Consider the following 20569-nt stretch of genomic DNA (forward strand, 5'->3'; position numbering starts at 1 on the left):
GATGAATGCCCTAATTGCTGGGCTATTGGGTATTCTGGGACACATCCCATGGACCGGACTCAAAAATTCCAGATGTGTTTGCCCCCAGCTGTCTTTTAGGAAGGTTAGGCATGCTCAGTGGATGCCTATTGGATCAGTCCTCACAATCAAGATAGGCGGGGGAACACCTAGTTTGAGAATCCTGATGGGGCTTACGCATGTCCCAGATCTGCGAGCAGCTCAAATTAGCTGTAGGACCATTGTCAGAACTTCAGCAGCTTTGGGCAGGCATACCAGTGGAAACTTAGGCATGTATGAGGATTTATGTGCCTACTGGGTTAGGCAGCAGCAGAGCAGTGGATATTTGAATGTCAGTGGTGCCTACTTTTTGGATGTGGGCACCTAAAAGGGCAGTTAGATACCTAAGCCCCTTTGTGAATCTATCTCACAGTGCTTAGTGCAGTGTAATAGACATACTACACAGCAGAACCTGAAGGCAGCTCCTCATGCAATAAGAGCTCCTCATGCAATCTGGTTCTATTTTGTTAGTTTCTATATAAACATACCTATCAACAATAGGGGGAAAAAAGAAAAGAATTCCCTAATCATGCAAACAGTGTTATTGGTCATCATTTCTTTTTGTCCTTTGGTATAAGATCATATCCTGTTAGCATCCATTTACTATCTGATGCATCCTCTCACGGGAACTATATTTTGAACTCAAAAATCTAACCAGTCCTTTCTATCATTAACTAATTGAACTGCATGTGCTTTTTTAGAACTCAGTGAACTTATCTGAACCCACTTGTTAGGTTAGAATTATCTGATCTGACTGCCTGATCATATCACATATACAAATTTCATATACATCCCAGTTATTTCCATAGGACAATTTAGGTAGCTGGCTAACCTTTTTTTGCCCCCATGATAGTCTATCCAGTCTCCATTATATGTGCTGTTTGGTTAGGGGGCCAGGAAAAGCCGTCTCTACAGTTTCATAGTTTGACAGCCTTAGCAATTGTTCATACTTGGAGTTTTAAATTATAGCATAGGAGGTGATGAGCAATTCTGATTTGTGAATGTGCTAGGAAAAGGGGAAGCGGTTTTGGAGTGAGTGCAGAGGGTAATAAACAGCAACAACCAGGCACCATATACACAGATATTTGAAAGCTTCTGCCCCCTACCCCATAAATCAGAACTAAGCAAAATTATTGTTAGTCAGGTAGTGATACCTTGGGAGAGAAACTGGTTCTTGTTGTTTGAATTAAAATCCTTGTTTCTATCCCCAGGTTGTATGAATAGCTGATCATGATGTGAGCACAGTTTGTGACCATTTAAGAGCCAGATTGTGGCTGTTCCGGTGGATGCACAAAGTAGTGCGGACCAGGCACCAAGAGTCTTTTCCCCATTGTACCACTGCACAGGCACCTGTCATAATCACCCTGAGTGCAAAGACTGTGTGAATCTAGCACCACCGTGTGGAGCAGGGGTAGGAGATAGCCTGGTGCTATGGTTCTATGCCAAGTCTCTGCTCTGGATAGCTGAGCTGGTACAAGGAGAGAGCACACTACAATGTGCAAAACACCCTTCCTGTCTGCATTCCCCACAAAGCCATGGACCCATTTTGTTTGAGCCTGGCTCCTACTGCTGAACAGCCCTAAACATACTTGCCCCCAATCCTTCCCAGTGCAGGCTATGACTTAAATCCCTTGGTAGCCACTTATGCATTAACTGTGGGGAAGAGAAGAGATTTGAATGTAAGAAGATAATGCTAAAATAAAATTGAAATCTGTATATTCCTAAGAACAAACCCAGCCATTTTCTGTGTTCTAACCACAAATTTTAGGAGCTAAATTTCCCCTGCAGCTTCCTCAGTAGGAAATTAACATTGAAAACCAGTAAGTAGGATCTAGTTAGTTATCAAGAGGTGTATATTTATTACTCACCCACTGGAGACATTTCTGGTACACTGGCAACATATGGACCATCTAGGAACTTTGGCTCATTATCATTAATGTCCTGCACTTTGATGATGAACTCTGATTCAGGCTCCAGTGGTTTCCTGGTGTCTATGTCCACAGCCTGAGCACGGAGTGTGTAGAAAGGCTTTTCTTCTCGATCAAGGCTCCTTATGGCGTGTATGTCCCCTGTGGTCTCGTCGATGGTAAACACTGTGCCAGCTCCATCTCCTGAGAGGGTGTATTTAACAGTGCCCGCTCCCTTGTCCAAGTCAGAATGAAGCTTAACAACAGAAAAAAAGAAGGGAGGGGGGGAATATTAATGGACCATTCTGTGCTGGAAGACAGATTATTTTGTGCCCTCTTAATATCTTCTAGGTATAAGAGGAAATGGCTGGATATGCCAAAGATCATTTGTATCAGTTACTAATATCTAGGGAGGAAGCATTTCAAAATCCTAACTAATTAGAGCCATGCAAATTCCTTATCATAAAAGCTCAAATGCACCAGGTTTTGACTACAAATTTAAAGCTAAAACCAAGTTCATCAGACGGTTGGCTACCACTTTAAGCAAACCTCGGCCTAGTTTAGAGCAAACATGAGCTGATTTGCAATTGCGTGTCAAACACACAACATTCATTTGGCTTTTACACACATGCAGATGTTGTGACTGAGTTTTGTTTTTAGGTGATAGTTTTGTTTAAAACTCCAAACTTCATTTAAAAGGCATAATGAATTTATTGTGTTATAACTTGGTTCTAAGCAAGCCAGGAATCTGAAATTAGAACTCATTCAAGGTCAGATTCCACCCTCACTTACACCCATGCAACCCCATTGACTTCAATGTTCAAATATTAATCATTTAGCACACTCCCTACTGTGAACTACAGTAGTTTCATTATACCCTGTGACACAGCAACCACTTGGCAAAGGGCTGCCTGCTCTTTACAAATATCTCTCACCTCAGACTTCACAATCTCACTACACCAAACACATATCTTACAGGATATTTACCCATAAAGTATCTAGAGAAATTATAATAATTGCAAGATGTATGTACAGGTAATATTTTTAGGAATAAAATAAAATTAGTCACTAATGGATAACGAGCCTCGGTGATGGCCCTTTTGGGCAGGGAGAAGTTGCCCCGTGCCCTATTTAGCCAGTGATGCAATGCAAAGCCCAATTGTTTAGCCTTGTGTGATACTAGGACTTTGCCTCTGGCGGTTTCCCAATAAATGACAAACAATCAAAATCACTTGCAGGTAAAAATGGAACTTTAGAACAAGAGAGAGATTCACCCTGTCTGTCACTGTAAACAAAAATACTGTTTTCAGTATAACACAGGGAGGGAGAAGCATTGGTGAGCCATTTGCTGAGGAAGCCCCTTGTGGAGCATGGTGGGGAGGAGCACATGGATGTTGGTATTCTTGTTCCTGTGAAACCAGCCAGCTCTACAACAGACTGAATTGGGGTGGGGGCGGGACTACCACGATAGTAACAATAAATAATATCATCAGGTTTCTTTTGTACATGCTGATATCGGTTTCACACTCATATTTAAGATGAAGCTAGAAAACTTTTATGGATGCCCAAAGTTATGTCACAGTAGTCTGAACTCCCTGGTTTGCCATAGACTTAAACAAGGGGTGACATTTTAGATGCTACTAGTCCCATCTAATAAGGTGTAAGCAGATCTGCTGTAATGGACATAGCCTGGAAAAGACCTTTCAAGATGCTTCAGAGTGAATTTCCTTAAACCGTGCAGTCCGCTATAGGCTTTATTTATATTATGCATTGTAGAAGGCAAAACACAATAGAGAAAACATGGAAAGTGAAAGTAAATTATACCAGAAATGCATTACTGAGAACTAGCTAAATGGTCTCAGTAATGGGGCAAGAAGCTGAGTTACAAAGGAAGCGGTAAAGACATTTATTAACATTTATAGCCCATTCTTCTCTTGAAATTGAATCTAGGTCCTTGTGACTCAGGAGGAGGTCGTGGTTTGTGGGATAGAAAGAGCACTCACACAAACAGATTCCCCTTCCTAAGCTTTTTTAGCCCATCCCTGCTCCTCTCTGAGGTAATGGGTACCTGACCCTGCATCTAGCTACTCTATAGGTGGGGTTTAAATTACCTCACCATTTTAGCATAGTGTGTTCCTCCCACTGTGTGCTAGGTATAAAAAAAATATTAAAGCTAATGTTAAAAAAAATTACGTAATACATATGTTGAGAAAAGTGTTTGTACCTCTGGGTATAGGGCTTAGATTATCCACAAACACAGAGTTTGTTTTAAAAAGTCATATGATACATAGAGTACATAATCAGCAATAACCCAAATTTAGGTGAATAAATTTAACAATACTGTTTAGATATTTGATTCAAAGGCAGCTTATCCACCCGCTGCTGAGAATCAAACATCCCCTTTGTTTGTGAAATGAAAAGATAATGGCTGCAGCCCTGAGATAATTAATGTCTCTCTCTTCATCACTTAAATTAAAGTGGTTAGTGCCCATGCATCCCGCTGCACCATTATACTTTAGTCAGTTAAAGCTGCTTTCAAATGTAGGTTTAAAGGCATTTGAGGAGTACGAGGAGAGAAAACCAAAATGAAAATGAATAAAACAGAAAAATCTTAATATGGCACAGAGAATTGCAACACTTTCTGCATGTATGTTACTGAAATTAAGGCATGTTTTTTGTATCTGTATCATGTGATCTGAGCTGTTCTAGTAGCTATGACGAAGGAGGGAATGACACAAGCCAAATGTTTGTGGTTTGGAAACAGGAATTTGCAAACAGGGAGAGCCACACCAACCATAATTTCTCTTCCCCTCTGGCTTTGGATCAGGGATGGCAGACTGTGATTCCTATTTGCCAGTTGGAGAATCCATGACAGGCTAATAATGAACCAAACTTGAACACCTTAATGGGACTAAGTCGGGCGGACCGGATGATCTTCATCCGAGAATATTGAAGGAATTGGCGCGATAAATAGCAGGCCCCTTAGCAATAATTTTTAATGAATCTGTAAACTCGGGGGTTGTTCCGTTAGACTGGAGAATAGCTAATGTGGTTCCTATTTTCAAGAGAGGGAAAAAAAGTGACACGGGTAACTACAGGCCTGTTAGTTTAACATCTGTAGTGTGCAAGGTCCTGGAGAAAATTCTGAAGGAGAAAGTAGTTGAGGGCCTTGAGGTCAATGGCAATTGCGACAAATTACAACATGGTTTTACCAAAGGCAGATCGTGCCAAACCAATCTGATCTCCTTCTTCGAGAAAGTAACAGACTTATTATGTAAGGAGACTAGAGGAGCTCGGGTTGTTTAGCCTGACCAAATGAAGGCTGAGGGGGGATATGATTGCTCTCTTTAAATATATCAGAGGGATAAATACCAGGGAGGGAGAGGAATTATTCCAGCTCAGTACTAATGTGGACACGAGAACGAATGGGTATAAACTGGCCGTGGGGAAGTTTAGGCTTGAAATTAGACGAAGGTTTCTGACCGTCAGAGGGGTGAAATATTGGAACAGCCTTCCTAGGGAAATGGTGGGGGCGAAGGACCTGTCTGGTTTTAAGATTAAGTTAGATAAGTTTATGGAAGGAATGGTTTAAGTGGATAACGTGATTTTAGTCAAAGGAACAGCGTGCCATGGCAGGTAAATAGTATAATGGCAAATGAGGGTGAGGCTGGAGAATCTTGCCTACATGCTCGGGGTTTTACTGATCGCCATATTTGGGGTCGGGAAGGAATTTTCCTTCAGGGTAGATTGGCAGAAGCCCTGGAGGTTTTTCGCCTTCCTCCGCAGCATGGGGCAGGGATCAATGGCAGGAGGATTCTCTGCTAATTGAAGTCTCTAAGCCACAGGATTTGGGGACTTCAACAGCAGAGTCAAGGGAAAGGGTAGGGACGGCTTTGTGGCCTGCATCATGCGGAAGGTCAGACCAGATGATCATAATGGTCCCTTCTGACCTTAAAGTCTATGAGTCTGTGAGTCTATGAACTGTACATGGTAGCTATGAGTCTCCATTCTACCAGAGAGGAATGAAAAATTGCTGTGCATAAAAGTGGCCATGGGAGAAAAATATAAAGACTATGGAGGGGGTGGGGGAAAGAAAATAAAGGTTTCTGAGAGAATGGTCAAGTGAAAAGAAGCTTAAATTGGAAGAGAAGCACAACTGCAAATTAATATGGTTCGTTCAGATACAATAGGCCTTGCAAGTGTTATATATTGCAGCATTACAAGTTCAGTTGTCAAAAATATGTTCACTGCATTCCATACTAGCAATGGGCTAGATCACCAGTCAGTGTAGCACCATTACTTTCAATAGAGTGATGCTGTTTTACACTAGCTGAGGACCTGGCCCATTATATTTATTTCATCAAGCTGTTTTGTCCTTTGATTTTGCTGATGAAAACCATTATTGGACATTAAGCAGACCTGGCACTTACTTTTAGTCTATTTTGAGCTATACAAATTATGGGGTGCTTTGCAGATATACAGTGTCTCCCTAAATATGATAAATCATCACTAATCTCAAATGAACCAAGTTCTCCAGCAGAAAAAGAGAAAGCACATTAACCAGCTGCATCACACAGCCTTAATCCCACTGAGTTCCAAATTCACTTAGATTTCAAATAAGAAGCTATTTAAAAAAATAAATAAACAGTTGTGTAGGTGATGGAACTATAGATCTGCATCCAGACAGCTGTTTTCTATTGGTGTTGGTGTTATTGTTGATGTTCCCCACGTCAGCTCAGATGGTGCGTGAAAATCAGATGCCAAGAGAGCGAGAGAGAAGACTAGGATCTGCTGGGTGTGCACAAGAGTACAGGCTGAGCTTGCTTTCATTGCTTTAAACTTTACAGAAAGCAGTTTAGTCTACAGAATAAGTGCTTGCTATTCTGTATCTGATTTATATGTTGCAAAGTGTACTGCACTGAAAGAAAAGACATTTATCCTCGTCTAGTCCGAGTTGAAAAGTGCACATAAAAATTTGAGAGAACGCTTTTTCTATCACTGTGTCCAACAGTAATTTTGTTTCATTCCATTTTTTTTCTTGTGGCTTTTATTTATTTTCTATTTCCTGCTTTTCTGCTCTTTGAGCAAAGCTAAAGGGAAAGAGAATAGACCCCTCCCCCCAAATCTTAACTCAGAGCATCAACTTTGTTTAAATATTGGAGTGAACTGAATTTACTGTACAGTAACTACAAATTATTGCATCCATGCCAATTTCCTTTGCAATCGTGTTTTCTTTGTAATTCTTGAGTATTAAAAAAGCCATGAAGTTTTGAACACATGAAGGCTTCATTCCCAGCATTATTCAAATTAGCTCTCTTGCTCTCTGTATCCCAGTAACATAGAGATAATTTTTAATGTTATATTGTTGTTTAGGCAAAGCTTTCCCATATGTAAAATTAAAGATTTCTTACAGCAAACACTGTTAGTGCAGAAAATCATGAATATTTCTCTGTATGACAGCAAATAAAGACAATGATTAATAAAAGGAACTCTAGAATCTCTCACTTATCATGACACACATATCATACCATCATCTACTGATATATGCAACAAAACAATATGTACCACTGAGAAGTTGGGTATTAAAAATATCAGCTGTATATGATTGTTATCATGGAGATACTTGTTAAGTACCTTTGCTAAATGTACTTGGAAATTAATAGATTATCCTTAGTCAATTCATTATTTTATAATAAACTCCAATAAAGAGAGTGAATGTCTTCCATAGAGGATTTGCCAAAAGAGATCAGGATTTGCTTCATCCACTCTAGCATCTGATCTTAGGCTGCTATCTTGTAGCTAATACTCTGCTTCAGAGGCAGTGAAAATCACCATAATACACAGAGTCACCTATGTAATGCATATGTACATTGAGTTTATCTGGGAGAAATTCTTTTTCTGAGCCCCACAGGCAATTAGCTCATGACTTTAAAAATGAGATAAGATTACTGCTATCTTAACAATAAATTTAATGGATGGTCATACAATTGCTCACTTCCTTTGAAAATAAAGTCATGGTATTTGACTTCATGACTTGTTAGAACAGTGAATTCACAGGTTTATTATGCACCATACAGTTCACCCGATTGAATTAATTGCTGAAGGAGATCAAGTTCTTCTACAATATCTCCTAGCTTCAGTAGAACATTGTCAAGGCTTGACTGATGAAAAAAGTCTCTGGCTGCTGCCTCTATTAATGAATTTGTGCTATCCTTCTAATGAAGGAATCTCCACATTAGGAGGGTCAGGATTCTGTCTTTGGTATTCCATGTCATTTAACCCCATGTGAATACATATCCTGGGTTATACCTTATGTGATTGCCACCAAACAAGCAACATGAATACCTGTAAGCAAGCTCAGTCGCTAAGAACCTAATGCAGGAGCAAGCTCTTCTTTTGCAAAATGCAAGCTGTTTAACTTTTATAAATACCTTTTATGCCCCTAATGGAAAACAGTTACATGTTTCTACATATGCAGTGGTTTTTGACAAGACTGAACTTCAAAAGAGCAAGAACACTCACAACATCTGAGAAAAAAGTAGATGTGCTGGAGTATAGGAACTTAAGAACAGACAGCTGGCATCTGATGACTCTCTTAGGAACACCAACATACTAGGTCCCAGTAAAGCACATGCTGAAGTCTCGCTGACTTCAGTAAAATAAGTACATGCTTAGGTGTTTTATTGACCAGGGATGGAATTCAGCATTTCTTAAAGTTAAACGAGTGTTTAAGTACTTTGCTGAATGAGGTCCTTACTGCTTCAGAAACTTAACAAATGTGTTACAGCCTTACGAAGTCCATACCTGTTCTCAGACAATTTCATTATTCAGCATGTTAATTATTCCCACACACTTTATGGGGCATATTACACTGGAAAGTGCATAAAACTTCAGCAAGTGTGTCAGCCCTTATACTTCATAAGGTGCACAGGAGTCATGGCACAATTGCCAAATAGTCTTCAGGTAGTAATGTGGATTACCAGTGTTTGGTCGTTGGAGATGTTCTCTTGCTCCATTCATGACATCTGAATAGCTTATATTAATCCTCTCAGAAAGTCAACACAACTTTGAAAGGACCAGTGCACATTTCCTGAGGTAGGCAAAAGGCCAAATTCACTTCATAAAGGGCAAAGGAACTCTGATACAGATGCTGAATAATTAAGTTGCTCATACACTCCAACACATTTTCTAAGGTGTGCAAGGCCTGTGATGCTCTTGCCAAGATTATATGTAGTTTACAAAATGCACAGGAGCTGCAAAATGGATGCTGAATAATTAAGTTCCCCATGGATTTGTGAGCCTACTGAATTCAGTAACAGTTCTGAAAAGGAAAAGAAAAGAAAAGAAACCTCTAAAAGCAGGGGAAAAAAACAAACACCTAAATCAGACTCCAAACTAACAGATGCAGCCTCTGTTATACTCTGATATGCAAGATTATATTAGCCAAGTTCATAAGGTTATTTAAGGGTAGAGACAAAAATTCCTATAGCAGACTAACTCTTTTGATGCTATATTACAGTGTAGGTTTGGGCTGCAAAACAGTATGTTAGGTGTATACTCTTCATTGTTAACCTTCGCATGTGTGCGCCGACCTCCTCTTTATACAGCCCATGCCTAAATCTTCTCAGTCTTTGCCACTTATTGCTAGTTTCATTTTTTATTCTTGTAAGCAGAGTCAGAACGGGCTCTACCCCGACATCTAGTGGTGAGCTGTGGAAAAGGATTCCAGGAGCTGATCTCGTTTGCATGGGCACACCCACCCTGCCTAGCATGATGAGACTACTTGCCCAAATGGTCACTTTGGCTGCTGTGGGATCCCCAGTCTCTTTGTTATTGAGGCAGGAGTAATAAAGTGGTGTTATCCTGGTTATGTGAATCAAGGACAGTAGAACTGTACTTGGCATTTTATGACGGAGGGACTCATTCGCTAGGTAAAGGACATGGGTTCCAAAACCCAGTGAATTGAGAGAGGTTGGGGATAAGTATTTGTATCTGGTAGTATTGGCCCTGAAACACCACTTTGACCTCTTCTCTTTCCATCTCTCCATTGTGTAATAACAGAGCTAATTTTGATTCCATTAGGAGTCTTGTTACATGCTGCAAAGCTGAAATCACTGATACCTAGGTCTAAGCATTAAACTTACTTTGGGCTATTGGTGCACCAGCACTGAGGCTTCCTTACTACCAGCTGAAATCATGAAAGAGCTGAAGTTACTGTGAGTTCTGTTAAGTGTGGGGGAGGGGACCTGAAGGCATACTGGTGAGTGGCTAGCAGGGTGGCTGGTGGGGAGGAGTGGCTTGTGGTGAAGACTGCAGCAGAAGCCCACAGAAAGGTGTGGCAATCGGCCATCAACAAGAGCAGGGGAGCATGTAAGCTGCCCCCATACCTCCCCATCTTCTGCCCAGGCTGGGAGGTAAACTCTGCAGAGGAACTTCTGAACTCTGTGGGGGGCTGCTCTGACTAAGGACAGAAACTGTGGTAGGGGTGACTTTTGGGTTGCTGGACTTAAGACCCTGTGGGGAAAAGGACACTGCCAAACTTACTTGCTCGCATGGTTTGTCTTATGAACCCTGTTTGTGGTGTTTTCCCAACATAATGCCGCATTGTTTCCCTCCTTTACTAAAAGGCTTTTGCTACATTCAGACTCTGTGCTTGTGACAGGGGAAGTATTGCCTCTTAGAGGAACCCAAGGAGGCAGTATATAATTGTCCTAAGTCACTGGGTGGGTGCTCGAGCCGGTTTTTCATTGTGTTATTGAAACAGAACCCCTAGATATTGAACCCAGCCCTTGTTGCTGCCAGCTCTGATGGGCAGAAGGGTTACATTATACAATTCCTCCTGCAGCATCCTCCTTCCCTCTCCTTTACTTACTTTCTCTCTCTCTCACTCACACACACTCTCTCTCTGTTACTTACTTACTTACTTACTTACTTACACTTTCCTCCTTGCTCTATATCTCCATTCTCCCACTTCTTTAATAAGCTGTGGAACCACGCCAGTCCAAGTAACCAAAGCAACATAACTGAAGCTTAGTGATGAAAATATGGAATGGTGGCTTGTGTAGAGGCATGGAAATAGTTAGCTGTGTAAGTTAAGGCATGGGGAAATTAATGGTTGTGTAATGACTGGTAAAATGATGAAGCAGATGGCTATGTGAGCGATGGCCATTGCAGAAATTGGAAATATAGATAGTCTTGATACCAACACCTCTGAAAATTTCCAGTTTGGATCCAAATCTATCCTCTCTGTTTAAAGATCTATACTGTGTACATATTTGTATTAGCAAAAATCATTAATATCATGGATTGAACAGAGACACTGGATTTATGACTTATTACAACAATCTGTAAGCTACTTAAGCCAAACACACACACACACAGTCTTTCCCCCCCGCTTTCCCCCCCTATGACTGGAGAGGTATTAACAGGTCATTTAATCTTTTCCTTGAATGGTACCTTGAATTACGTGTTAAGGGAAACTAATGATGACTATATAGATAGTAAGCACAAGAGAATTTGTTTACTTAGACTGTAAGCTCTTTGGGCCAGGATCTGTCTTTTTGTTTTATGTTTGTATCGTGTCTGGCACAGTGGGGTCCTGGTTCAAGACTGTAGCCCCCAGGTGCTATGATAATACAAATAATAAAATAACACAACAAAATAACCAGCATTAATAAAATGTGTGAAATCAGCGAACTATGCATTGATCATCACCGTGGCCATTTTGTTTTGGTGTCATATACCTTTAGCTGCTTTTCCTGGTATGTGTGTGTGTATAATTATTACATTTTATTATTATACAGGAAGATTGATTCGTCTATTCAAAGATTTATAAAAATAAACAGCACATATGAAGCATTTAAACAGCCATTTAAAGTAAAGATTATGATACTTTACATATGCTATCCAATAAAGTTTCTGATGCTATTAGCATTAGACAGGAATTAAACAACAGGAATTAAACATCTAACCCATTCCTAATTATTTCTGTTTGACAAACAAAGCTGAAGGTTATTTATATTTAAATTAAACCACCAATTATCCAATTAAACAAAACATTATCTCCTCCTGTCACAAAGGTTTAATTTAAGTACACCAATTCATCCCCAATTTTTCCATTAAGGACTGCAGCTGCCTTTTAATAATAGTATTGATTAAAAAAATAAAGAGAGACATTAGGGAAGAGACAGCACTATACCTGATCTGACCTGGCCCTGATACTGCACAGGTATCAGCTACCATGTACCTTTATAGGCCTAGGAACCTATTGTGGAGTCTCATTGACTTCAGCGTTAGAGCCTGTTTTTTTCCATAATCACAAATGTGTTACATTCTGGTGCATTATCGAGCATGCAGCAATAATTCATGTCATAGCACAGGGATCGGCAACCTCTGGCACGCAGCACGCCAGGGTGCTTACCCTGGTGGGCTGGGCAGATATGTTTACCTGCCGCGTCTGCAGGTTCGGCCGATCACGGCTCCCACTGGCCGCGGTTCGCTGCTCCAGGCAAATGGGGGTGGCGGGAAGTGGCGGCCAGCACATCCTTCGGCCCGCGCTGCTTCCCACAGCCCCCATTCGCCTGGAGTGATGAACTGTGGCCAGTGGGAGCCGCGATCGGCTGAACCTGTGGACACGGCAGGTAAACAAACAGGCCTGGCCCGCCAGGGTGCTTACCCTGGTGAGCTGCGTGCCAAAGGTTGCCGATCCCTGCCATAGCATAAAATACATATTTTACTTGTTCTACATAAATCAAGATTGGATGTTTTTCTAAAAGCTCTGCTCTAGGAATTATTTTGAGGAAGTTCTATGGCCTGTATTATGCAGGAGGTCACACTAGATGATCACAGTGGTCCCTTCTGGCTTTAGAATCTATGAAAACATGATTACCCACAGACATGAAAAATGTACCTCTAAATGAAAAAATGCAGCACTAGTAAAAGATATAAAGAGTAAAAACAAACAAACAAACAAACACCCAAACTCCAGTCAAGAATTACTTGGTTTTGTAACTAGATTTCCTCATTTATTTAAAATTGGAACACACACACATTTTTATATGCATACATAGACAGAGAGACAGACAGACAGATCTGGCCTTATTTCTTACTAATCCTATTTTAATACAGTATGCAATTACTTCTGGTGGTAAATTATTTTTACTGGATTCAAGTAATACAACCATGACACATTTATTTATTGCTTGGTTTACCTGAATCCATACCAACATTCATTTCTAGTTGAAAAAATAAGATTTGCTAGGGTTCTTTCATCTCAGCTCAAATCCAATACATGTGAGTAGTGATAGAGAGATTTGACCATCTGAAGGAGTGGTTGATAATTAACATGAAAATGAGTGTGGTCGTCTTACCAACCCAAGTGTTCAAAAATCATGTGATAGGCTTATAATTCATATGACTTCAAAAATAATAAGCTTTACATTCTTTTTATTTGTCATCCTGGTTTTCAGTCTTTTGAGTTCATGGTCCCAAGATTTCCTCTGCAGCTGTAAAGGCTAGAAATTTTGTTATAGTTTTTTATAATTTAAGCCAGCTGTCCCATAACTGAATCTCATGACTCCAGGAACTGAGTCTTTAAGAAAAAGCACACCAAAGATCTCAAGAGTTCGCAATACTGCCACAGTCTATTTCTGGTTAGTCAGGTGGCAAGCTGCGCTTATTGATCCTAACTAAGATTTGTGTACTTTTGTCATTCCCATCTCCCCTGCTGTCAACCTGACTCCCTTTGTTTTTCTCATCCACCTCTTATGTTTTGTCTTTCAGAATGTAAGTGTTTTGGAACAGGGATTGATTTTCTATATGTTTGTACAGCACTTATCCCAATGGGGTCCTGACATGGTCAAGGCCTCTAGGCACTACGACAATATAAATATTTAATAACAACAATACATTTCAATGGAAAATTCCAGTATGGTTTGCTAGACACTAATATACCATATATACTTGATCATAAGCCAGTTTGTTTATAAGCCGACCCCCCCAAGGTGAATAAGTAAAAATGGAAATTTTTTATGGCCCATTCATAAGCCAACCCTATAATTCAGGAGTCAGCAAACTTTGGCTCCTGGGCCATCAGGATAAGTTACTGGTGGGCTGAGATGGTTTGTTTACCTCCAGCATCCGCAAACACGGAGGTAAACCTAGGTAAACAAAGTGTCCCGGCGCACCAGCTGCTTACCCTGACGGGCCAGGACAGCAACTGGTGGGGAAATTTTTTGGGGGGGAGAAGCTGGGAGTCGGGGGAGTAACCCCTGTGACCACCCCCCACATGACCCTACCCCTAGCCCAGGACCCCAACACTCTCCCCATCCCATCCCTTCCCACCTTATCTGGGGAGGGCCACGGAGGATGTCTCTGTCCTGGCTGGAGCTGCCCTGGCAGGCTGGGCGGCGTGGCCACAGCCTGTTCCAGCAGGCAGGGCCAGGCGGCATGGCCACAGCCTGCTCTGGGCGGCGGAGCTGAGCGGCACAGCTGCAGCCTGCCAGCTCCGGAGCGGTAGCTGCTTCGGAGGCTGGAGGGAAAGCAGCGTGGCCAGAAGCGGAGAAAATCTGGCCCCGCCTCTTCCCTTCTCTCTCTGCTGGCTGTGCTGCCTCTCCTTGCTCCCTCTGTTTGGGGGAGGGGCTGTGTCCCACCTCTCCCTCACTATACCCATTCATAAGCCGACCTCCTTCTCTGGTGCTTCCCTTTTTTACTAAAAATACTGGCTTATGAACGAGTATATACGCTAAGCACCAATTCAGGAAACACCTCTGTTGAGGACAGCACTTGGCCACATGCTTATTTTTCAGCACACACTAAAAGGTAAGAATATAATTAAGTGTTGTCCTGCATATGGATGGACTTACACATGTTTCAATGCTTTCCTGAATCAGAGCCACAATGACTGCATTATAATATGTGTAAGGCAATATTCATTGTAAGATGCAGCTGCAAGTGGAAGACTATTGTATGTGTTTAGCAACATCATCATGTCAGCACAAACCTAATTTATTTGAAAATCTTTACAGTCAGACAAGATAACTTTACAAATAGATTTGTTCCCTACAAGATAAGGCACCTTTACTAGCTCTGCAGTTTTATCTTGAGATAAAAGAGGAGGCAGCACTATGTGGGCTTTGAGTTCGGGACAAAGGCCTGATTCTGATCGCAACAGTGTAATTCCACTGACTTCACTGAATCAATGTACATTTCTGTACAGTTTCCAGGAACTCACTTTTAAACTTGGGGTTGGTTGTAAATGACAAACATGAAACACTCTCAAAACCTATTTTTGTTTTGTTTTAATTTTTGCCACCTGGCCAGGTGCAATCTGACCTAGGCTGTTTGCTGCTGATGCTGTACAAATAACTATTCAGCAACTCAAGCTTTCAGTGCTGGCTTACAACCATCTTAAAAAGGGTCTGATACCACTGAAGTCAGTGGGAAATGGTGGGTGCTTATCTCTTCTCAAGGTCATTGTGCATTCACTACCACCACCAACAGAAAAGAGATACTTGAACTCCCACTGCCCCCCCCCCCCCAACAGTTTAAATATTCACTCTGTTAACTAGTTCGCTTTTGATGATCTCAGCAGAACATCCAGCATTTGTGCTCATCTTACAATGATCTCCCTGACTTCTCCACATAGGGATGTAATGGCAATAATTTACACAGGGGCTACTAATTTCATTGTATTAATGAGTTTCATATTTAGTTTAAAAAACCCTCTCTTTTTATTCATTAATATGAAGTAGCCACCAAAATTAACAGCCAGCCACACAAAAGTGGATCCAGGGACCTAATACGGAATTTAGGTAAAGCATGCTGTGGAGCATATGGGGCCTTGTCCAAAATTCTCACTGGCATGGGTCTGCAATTTATGATACACTGACTTCCTTGTGGCTGAAAAGTCGGGACCAGATCCTCACCTTGTATAAATCAGTATTTTCATTGACAGCAGACTATTTGATTTACACCCATGGAGGATCAGGCCTCATTCAGCTCTGTCATAGTATTTAGCCAGATTTCAAGTGGGTAGGGAAGAACTCAACTCTGATGGTTGAAGCTGAGGAATAGAGGAAGGGCTACTGTACTCAAAAGAGGCTTGTTGGGGTGAGGGAAGTCACAGTTGTGACCAGAAAATATCACCCTACAAATAATTTTTATTTCTTCTTTGAAAAAAGTGGATGTAATAAATCGGAACCTAAAACCGAATTCCATATCTATGTTGTTGGCTATGGCCCGGGTCTACAGAAAACCCATTGACCTTGCTATAATTAAAATGGCAAGTGTAGAGCTGCAGTACAATTATTTATTTAGTAATAATGTGCTTAGTTCTTACCTTATTGTAATAGAATTCACTGTATGAATATCAGAAAAGAACTGCACCTTTTTGTGTCCCAAATACTAGCAATATATATAATTTTACAGCATGCTCCCCACTGTAACACATACATAAATTATGAACAGACATGAAAATATTATTTATGTTCCATGAGTAAATATAATAGAAACATATAAGTGCTACTTCCAAAGCTCTCATATGAAACATATTAAATCTATAATGAAAACTTAAAATACACATGTTTAGAAGACAGTCTATGACTTCGATTGATTGACATTTATGATGATTTTCTTTGTGAAAAGAGATTGCAATTGCTCATGAAGAAAGGAACAAGGAGGAATGCAATAGTGTAAGTTGCTACTGAAATTAAATTGCTGGCCAAGTTAGGCTTCTTCACTGTAAAATGATGTCTTTTTGATCGTGTACTGAAATTACAAAATCTGATTTCTTTCAAGGATGTGTGAAGGTGACCTATTTTCTGCAGAATGATATTGTATGGATGCCTTAAGCTATAAGATATAAAATCATGTCAATGTGCATTCTTTTTCTCATTCCTTATCAATTAACTATTTAGGTTTTACAAAGGAAATTTCATTAACAACAATGGGCACATACATGAATTTCAAATTATGTATAATTATAGTTTATGTGTGAGATTTCGCACATCATCTCATAATGGGTCATGATTATAAACAATTATTTCCATTAGATTTAACTGCTTAGGCCACCTGTAAAAGTTGCTCAATGCTGTAGCCTTTCCTTTCTCACATGAATTGCACTGCTGACTTCAGTAGGAATACTTCTGTTAAGGCTGCAGGATTAGGCCACTAAAATATGCTGCTAATATTAGTTTGGAATAACAGCATGGTTTCTGCTTGTGTCCAGTGTTAGAAATATTGACAAATAATAAGAAATTCAGCTGAGAAAGTAATATTCATGAGACCTACAGTCTGACCTAGAATTTTTTTACCTCTACAAACATAAATAGAAAAATATGAAATGTTAATGATCACATGTAAGCCAAGGAAGAACTGTGATTATTATTACAACCAAGGGGTGAAAATTCTTTAATGGACCAAATTATGAGTCCTAAGAGAGAAAGGATAGTCCAGTGGTTAGAGAACTAGCCTAGAGGAAGACCCAGGTTCAATTCACGGCTCTGCCACAGACTTCCTGTGTGGACTCGAGTCAGCTGACCCATGTTAAGGAACCCTGGGTTTCAGCATCTACATTGTATTTTAACCATATGTCAAGACTTTTCTAACCTGTGCTCAAACCTAGGGTTCTGGTGTACATACTGCAGTGTGCTGACCCGAGTCAAACTAACCATACCGCAGAGTCCCTAGTTCCTGCCCTGCCCCCGCCCCAAATGTGGCTGCTCTAGCCCTAGTAGTGTGGTGCACTGTGGAAAAACTTTACTGCCCACCCTGCATGTTACTAGGAAGCAGCTCACTTTGATTTGTTTGCTCTCCATTGCAAACCCAGGAGGCTCTCTGACAGTGTGCTTACAAACCGGTGATCAGAAGAGAATGGGTTAACAATGACCTGAGTTGCTGTCATTTTCCAGGGTGGGGAGGGGGCAAGTGAGAGGGGGCTTTCATTTTCAATAGAGCGTATTGCAGATTGTTGGGCTAGAGAGGACTAAGGAAGTTGTACTATGGAATTATGGAATACTTCTGGCTGATTCCCAGACCCAAGTCAAGTGGGGCTTCATCTACATTGCAGAGCAATAGAGTTTGGACCCTGGGTCCTGGATTAACTTGAGTTTGGACTCTCCAGCACCACAGGGTCCTGAGACCCTGGATTGGAGCATCGTGTTAGCGCAATCGCAGTGTAGATGCAAGGGGCATTAGGCTTGAGTCTGGGCTCAAGCACAGGCTTACAATGCAGTGTAGGAATACCCTTAGCCTCTCTGTGCCTTAGTTTCCCATCTGTTAAAAGGGGGAAATAATACTTCCTTACCATGGGTTTCGTGAGAATAAATACGTTAAAGACTGTGAAGGCTTTGAGATCTACTGATGAAAAAGCACTATGTAAGAGCTAGGTAGTATTACATTGATATTGATTAAAGCAGTAAAGGTACATAAATGACCTTGAAATTCAGGGCTTGCACCCTTGTAGCTATGTAGGTGTCTGAAGAGAAATGATGTTACAACACCCTCCGGGGTGCACCGGTTTGTGAGGCACCTCAGCCCTACCTTCCCTTAGTATGAAGCAGTCTTGTTTGTGCCTGCTGTAGCTCAGCTCTCTGAAACCAACACCCTCTGGCCACACAAACACTGTCTTCCAGGCCTCTGTACACCTCACTCTCTACGTTCAGCTTAGTAACAGGCATACTAGCCGCCGAGTCCCCAAAATATTCCCTCAGGAGGATCCAACCCTGTTACTGGACACTCACAGAAATTACCAGCTGTCACTGATGAAAGAGTGTACGCACAGTTTGACTAGTATAATTTAGGACAGATCCTTTTTATAACAAGACAGCACTGGAATCTATTTATAGTGAAAATGAACATAAGTTTATTAACAAGGATAAGATTGAAGAGTTAGTGAGCAAGGATAACAATAATAATAAAAGTATCAGAAGGGTAGCCGTGTTAGTCTGGATCTGTAAAAAGCAACAAAGAGTCCTGTGGCACCTTATAGATTAACAGATGTATTGGAGCATAAGCTTTCGTGGGTGAATACCCACAAGAAAACTTATAACATGCAATCCTAAGTCTACACTTACCAATAGTTATCTTTCCTATTTAATAAAGTATATTTTCTCTCAAGGATTCAGCCTTTGACAGAGCCACTGATTTTCAGGCACAACCAAGATCCAAGTTTTCATGAAAACCCCAAGCCCTTAAAAGGGTTTCCTCTGTAAATGAATGACAAAATGTTTTTTGCATCTGCTTATATTTTCCAATAATCATTGTTTTCTCCTCCCAACACAGATTGAGCCCTGTGGTTCTCTTCCTGGGTGTTGGCTTCAAGGTGTCTTCTCATACTCCTGTTTGTTTCACAATTTCCCCTCCCCTCCCCCATATCAACCTTTTTTCCTGTTGACTTTCACATATAATTGGAGATTCCATCAGGGCCGCCCAGAGGATTAAGGGAGCCTGGGGTCTTCCGCCGCCAAATTGCCGCCGAAGACCCAGCACTTCGGCGGCGGGTCCGGGGGCGGAAGGACCCCCCCCGCCGCCGAATTGCCGCTGAAGATCCGGAGCGGAAGAAGCTCTGGGGGCCCGGGGCCCGCAAGAGTTTTCCAGGGCCCCTGGAGCGAGTGAAGGACCCTGCTCCAGGGACCCCGAAAAACTCTCATGGGGGCCCCTACGGGGCCCGGGGCCTGGGGCAAATTGCCCCACTTGCCCCCCCCCGAGTGGCCCTGGATTACATTGTGTTGGCTTTGCAATGCTTAATTTACAACAGGGATAGGTGAATAGACATGCTTTGTCTGGCAGAAAACCTGGTTGTGAGCTCTACCTTGTTACAGACTTTAAAGCATAGTTTCAGTATGTACATGTAACGCTGACAGACGCCAGTCATCAGTGGGCAGGATCGAACGGGGGACCCCAGGAGCTTAGTGCATGAGCCTCTACCGCATGAATTAAAAACCAACTGGCTGTTAGCTAAGGCTGTAGAGAAGACTCATTTTATCTCTCCCTTTAAGTGGTCTCACTACCACTAGATGGGACAGAACACCACATCCAGAAGGTGTGTGGGTTACATATACACAACTCCTTATATAGTATTTCACAATTATATTAGCCACCAGTGTGTGTCTGGCTTTCATTTGATACCTTACCAGACACTTTTTGGATAAATAATATGAAAGCAGCATGTTGAGTACAGTGAGTTTGTCAGGCCTGAGAGGAGTTACTGTTACAGAACAGTGGGCCCTGTGCCAGTTGGCTCTGAGGGAGTCTTAGGGTTCCAAATGTCATACTGTTGTGTGTGTACTGCACCTTTAAGTGTGCAGGAGTCTCCCTGCCTCGGGTAGGGGGCTGTTTAAGGCAACTACATTTTGTGTTTCAATTCAGATTAAGAAAAATGACAAAGAGATATATAGAGAAAAAATATAATGCCCGGGAGAGAGAGAGAGAGAGAACAAGGTGATCTGCTCTGTGCCATTCTGTATCTGAAGTGACAAACAAAATGGCAGCTGCCTCACAGCTACCACTGTGGTTGACAGGGAGATTTCTACATATTTAATGGTGTATTACCCACAAAAAATATCATTTCCTTTTAATCTCTGAAGTCCCAGTTTCCCTTATGATAA

General features: G+C 41.4%; 1 protein-coding gene across 1 annotated transcript in view; it reads right to left on the bottom strand.

Moving 5' to 3' along the window:
- The window catches only part of LOC101954073 (cadherin-12), a 326379-nt gene that overhangs the window by 164286 nt on the left and 141524 nt on the right, over positions 1-20569 (bottom strand). The window contains 1 exon segment of the mRNA XM_065584272.1: positions 1926-2220. Coding sequence (XP_065440344.1) covers positions 1926-2220 — 295 coding nt within the window.

This window comes from Chrysemys picta, chromosome 2, assembly GCF_011386835.1.
Source record: "Chrysemys picta bellii isolate R12L10 chromosome 2, ASM1138683v2, whole genome shotgun sequence".
Taxonomy (NCBI): Eukaryota; Metazoa; Chordata; order Testudines; family Emydidae; genus Chrysemys; species Chrysemys picta.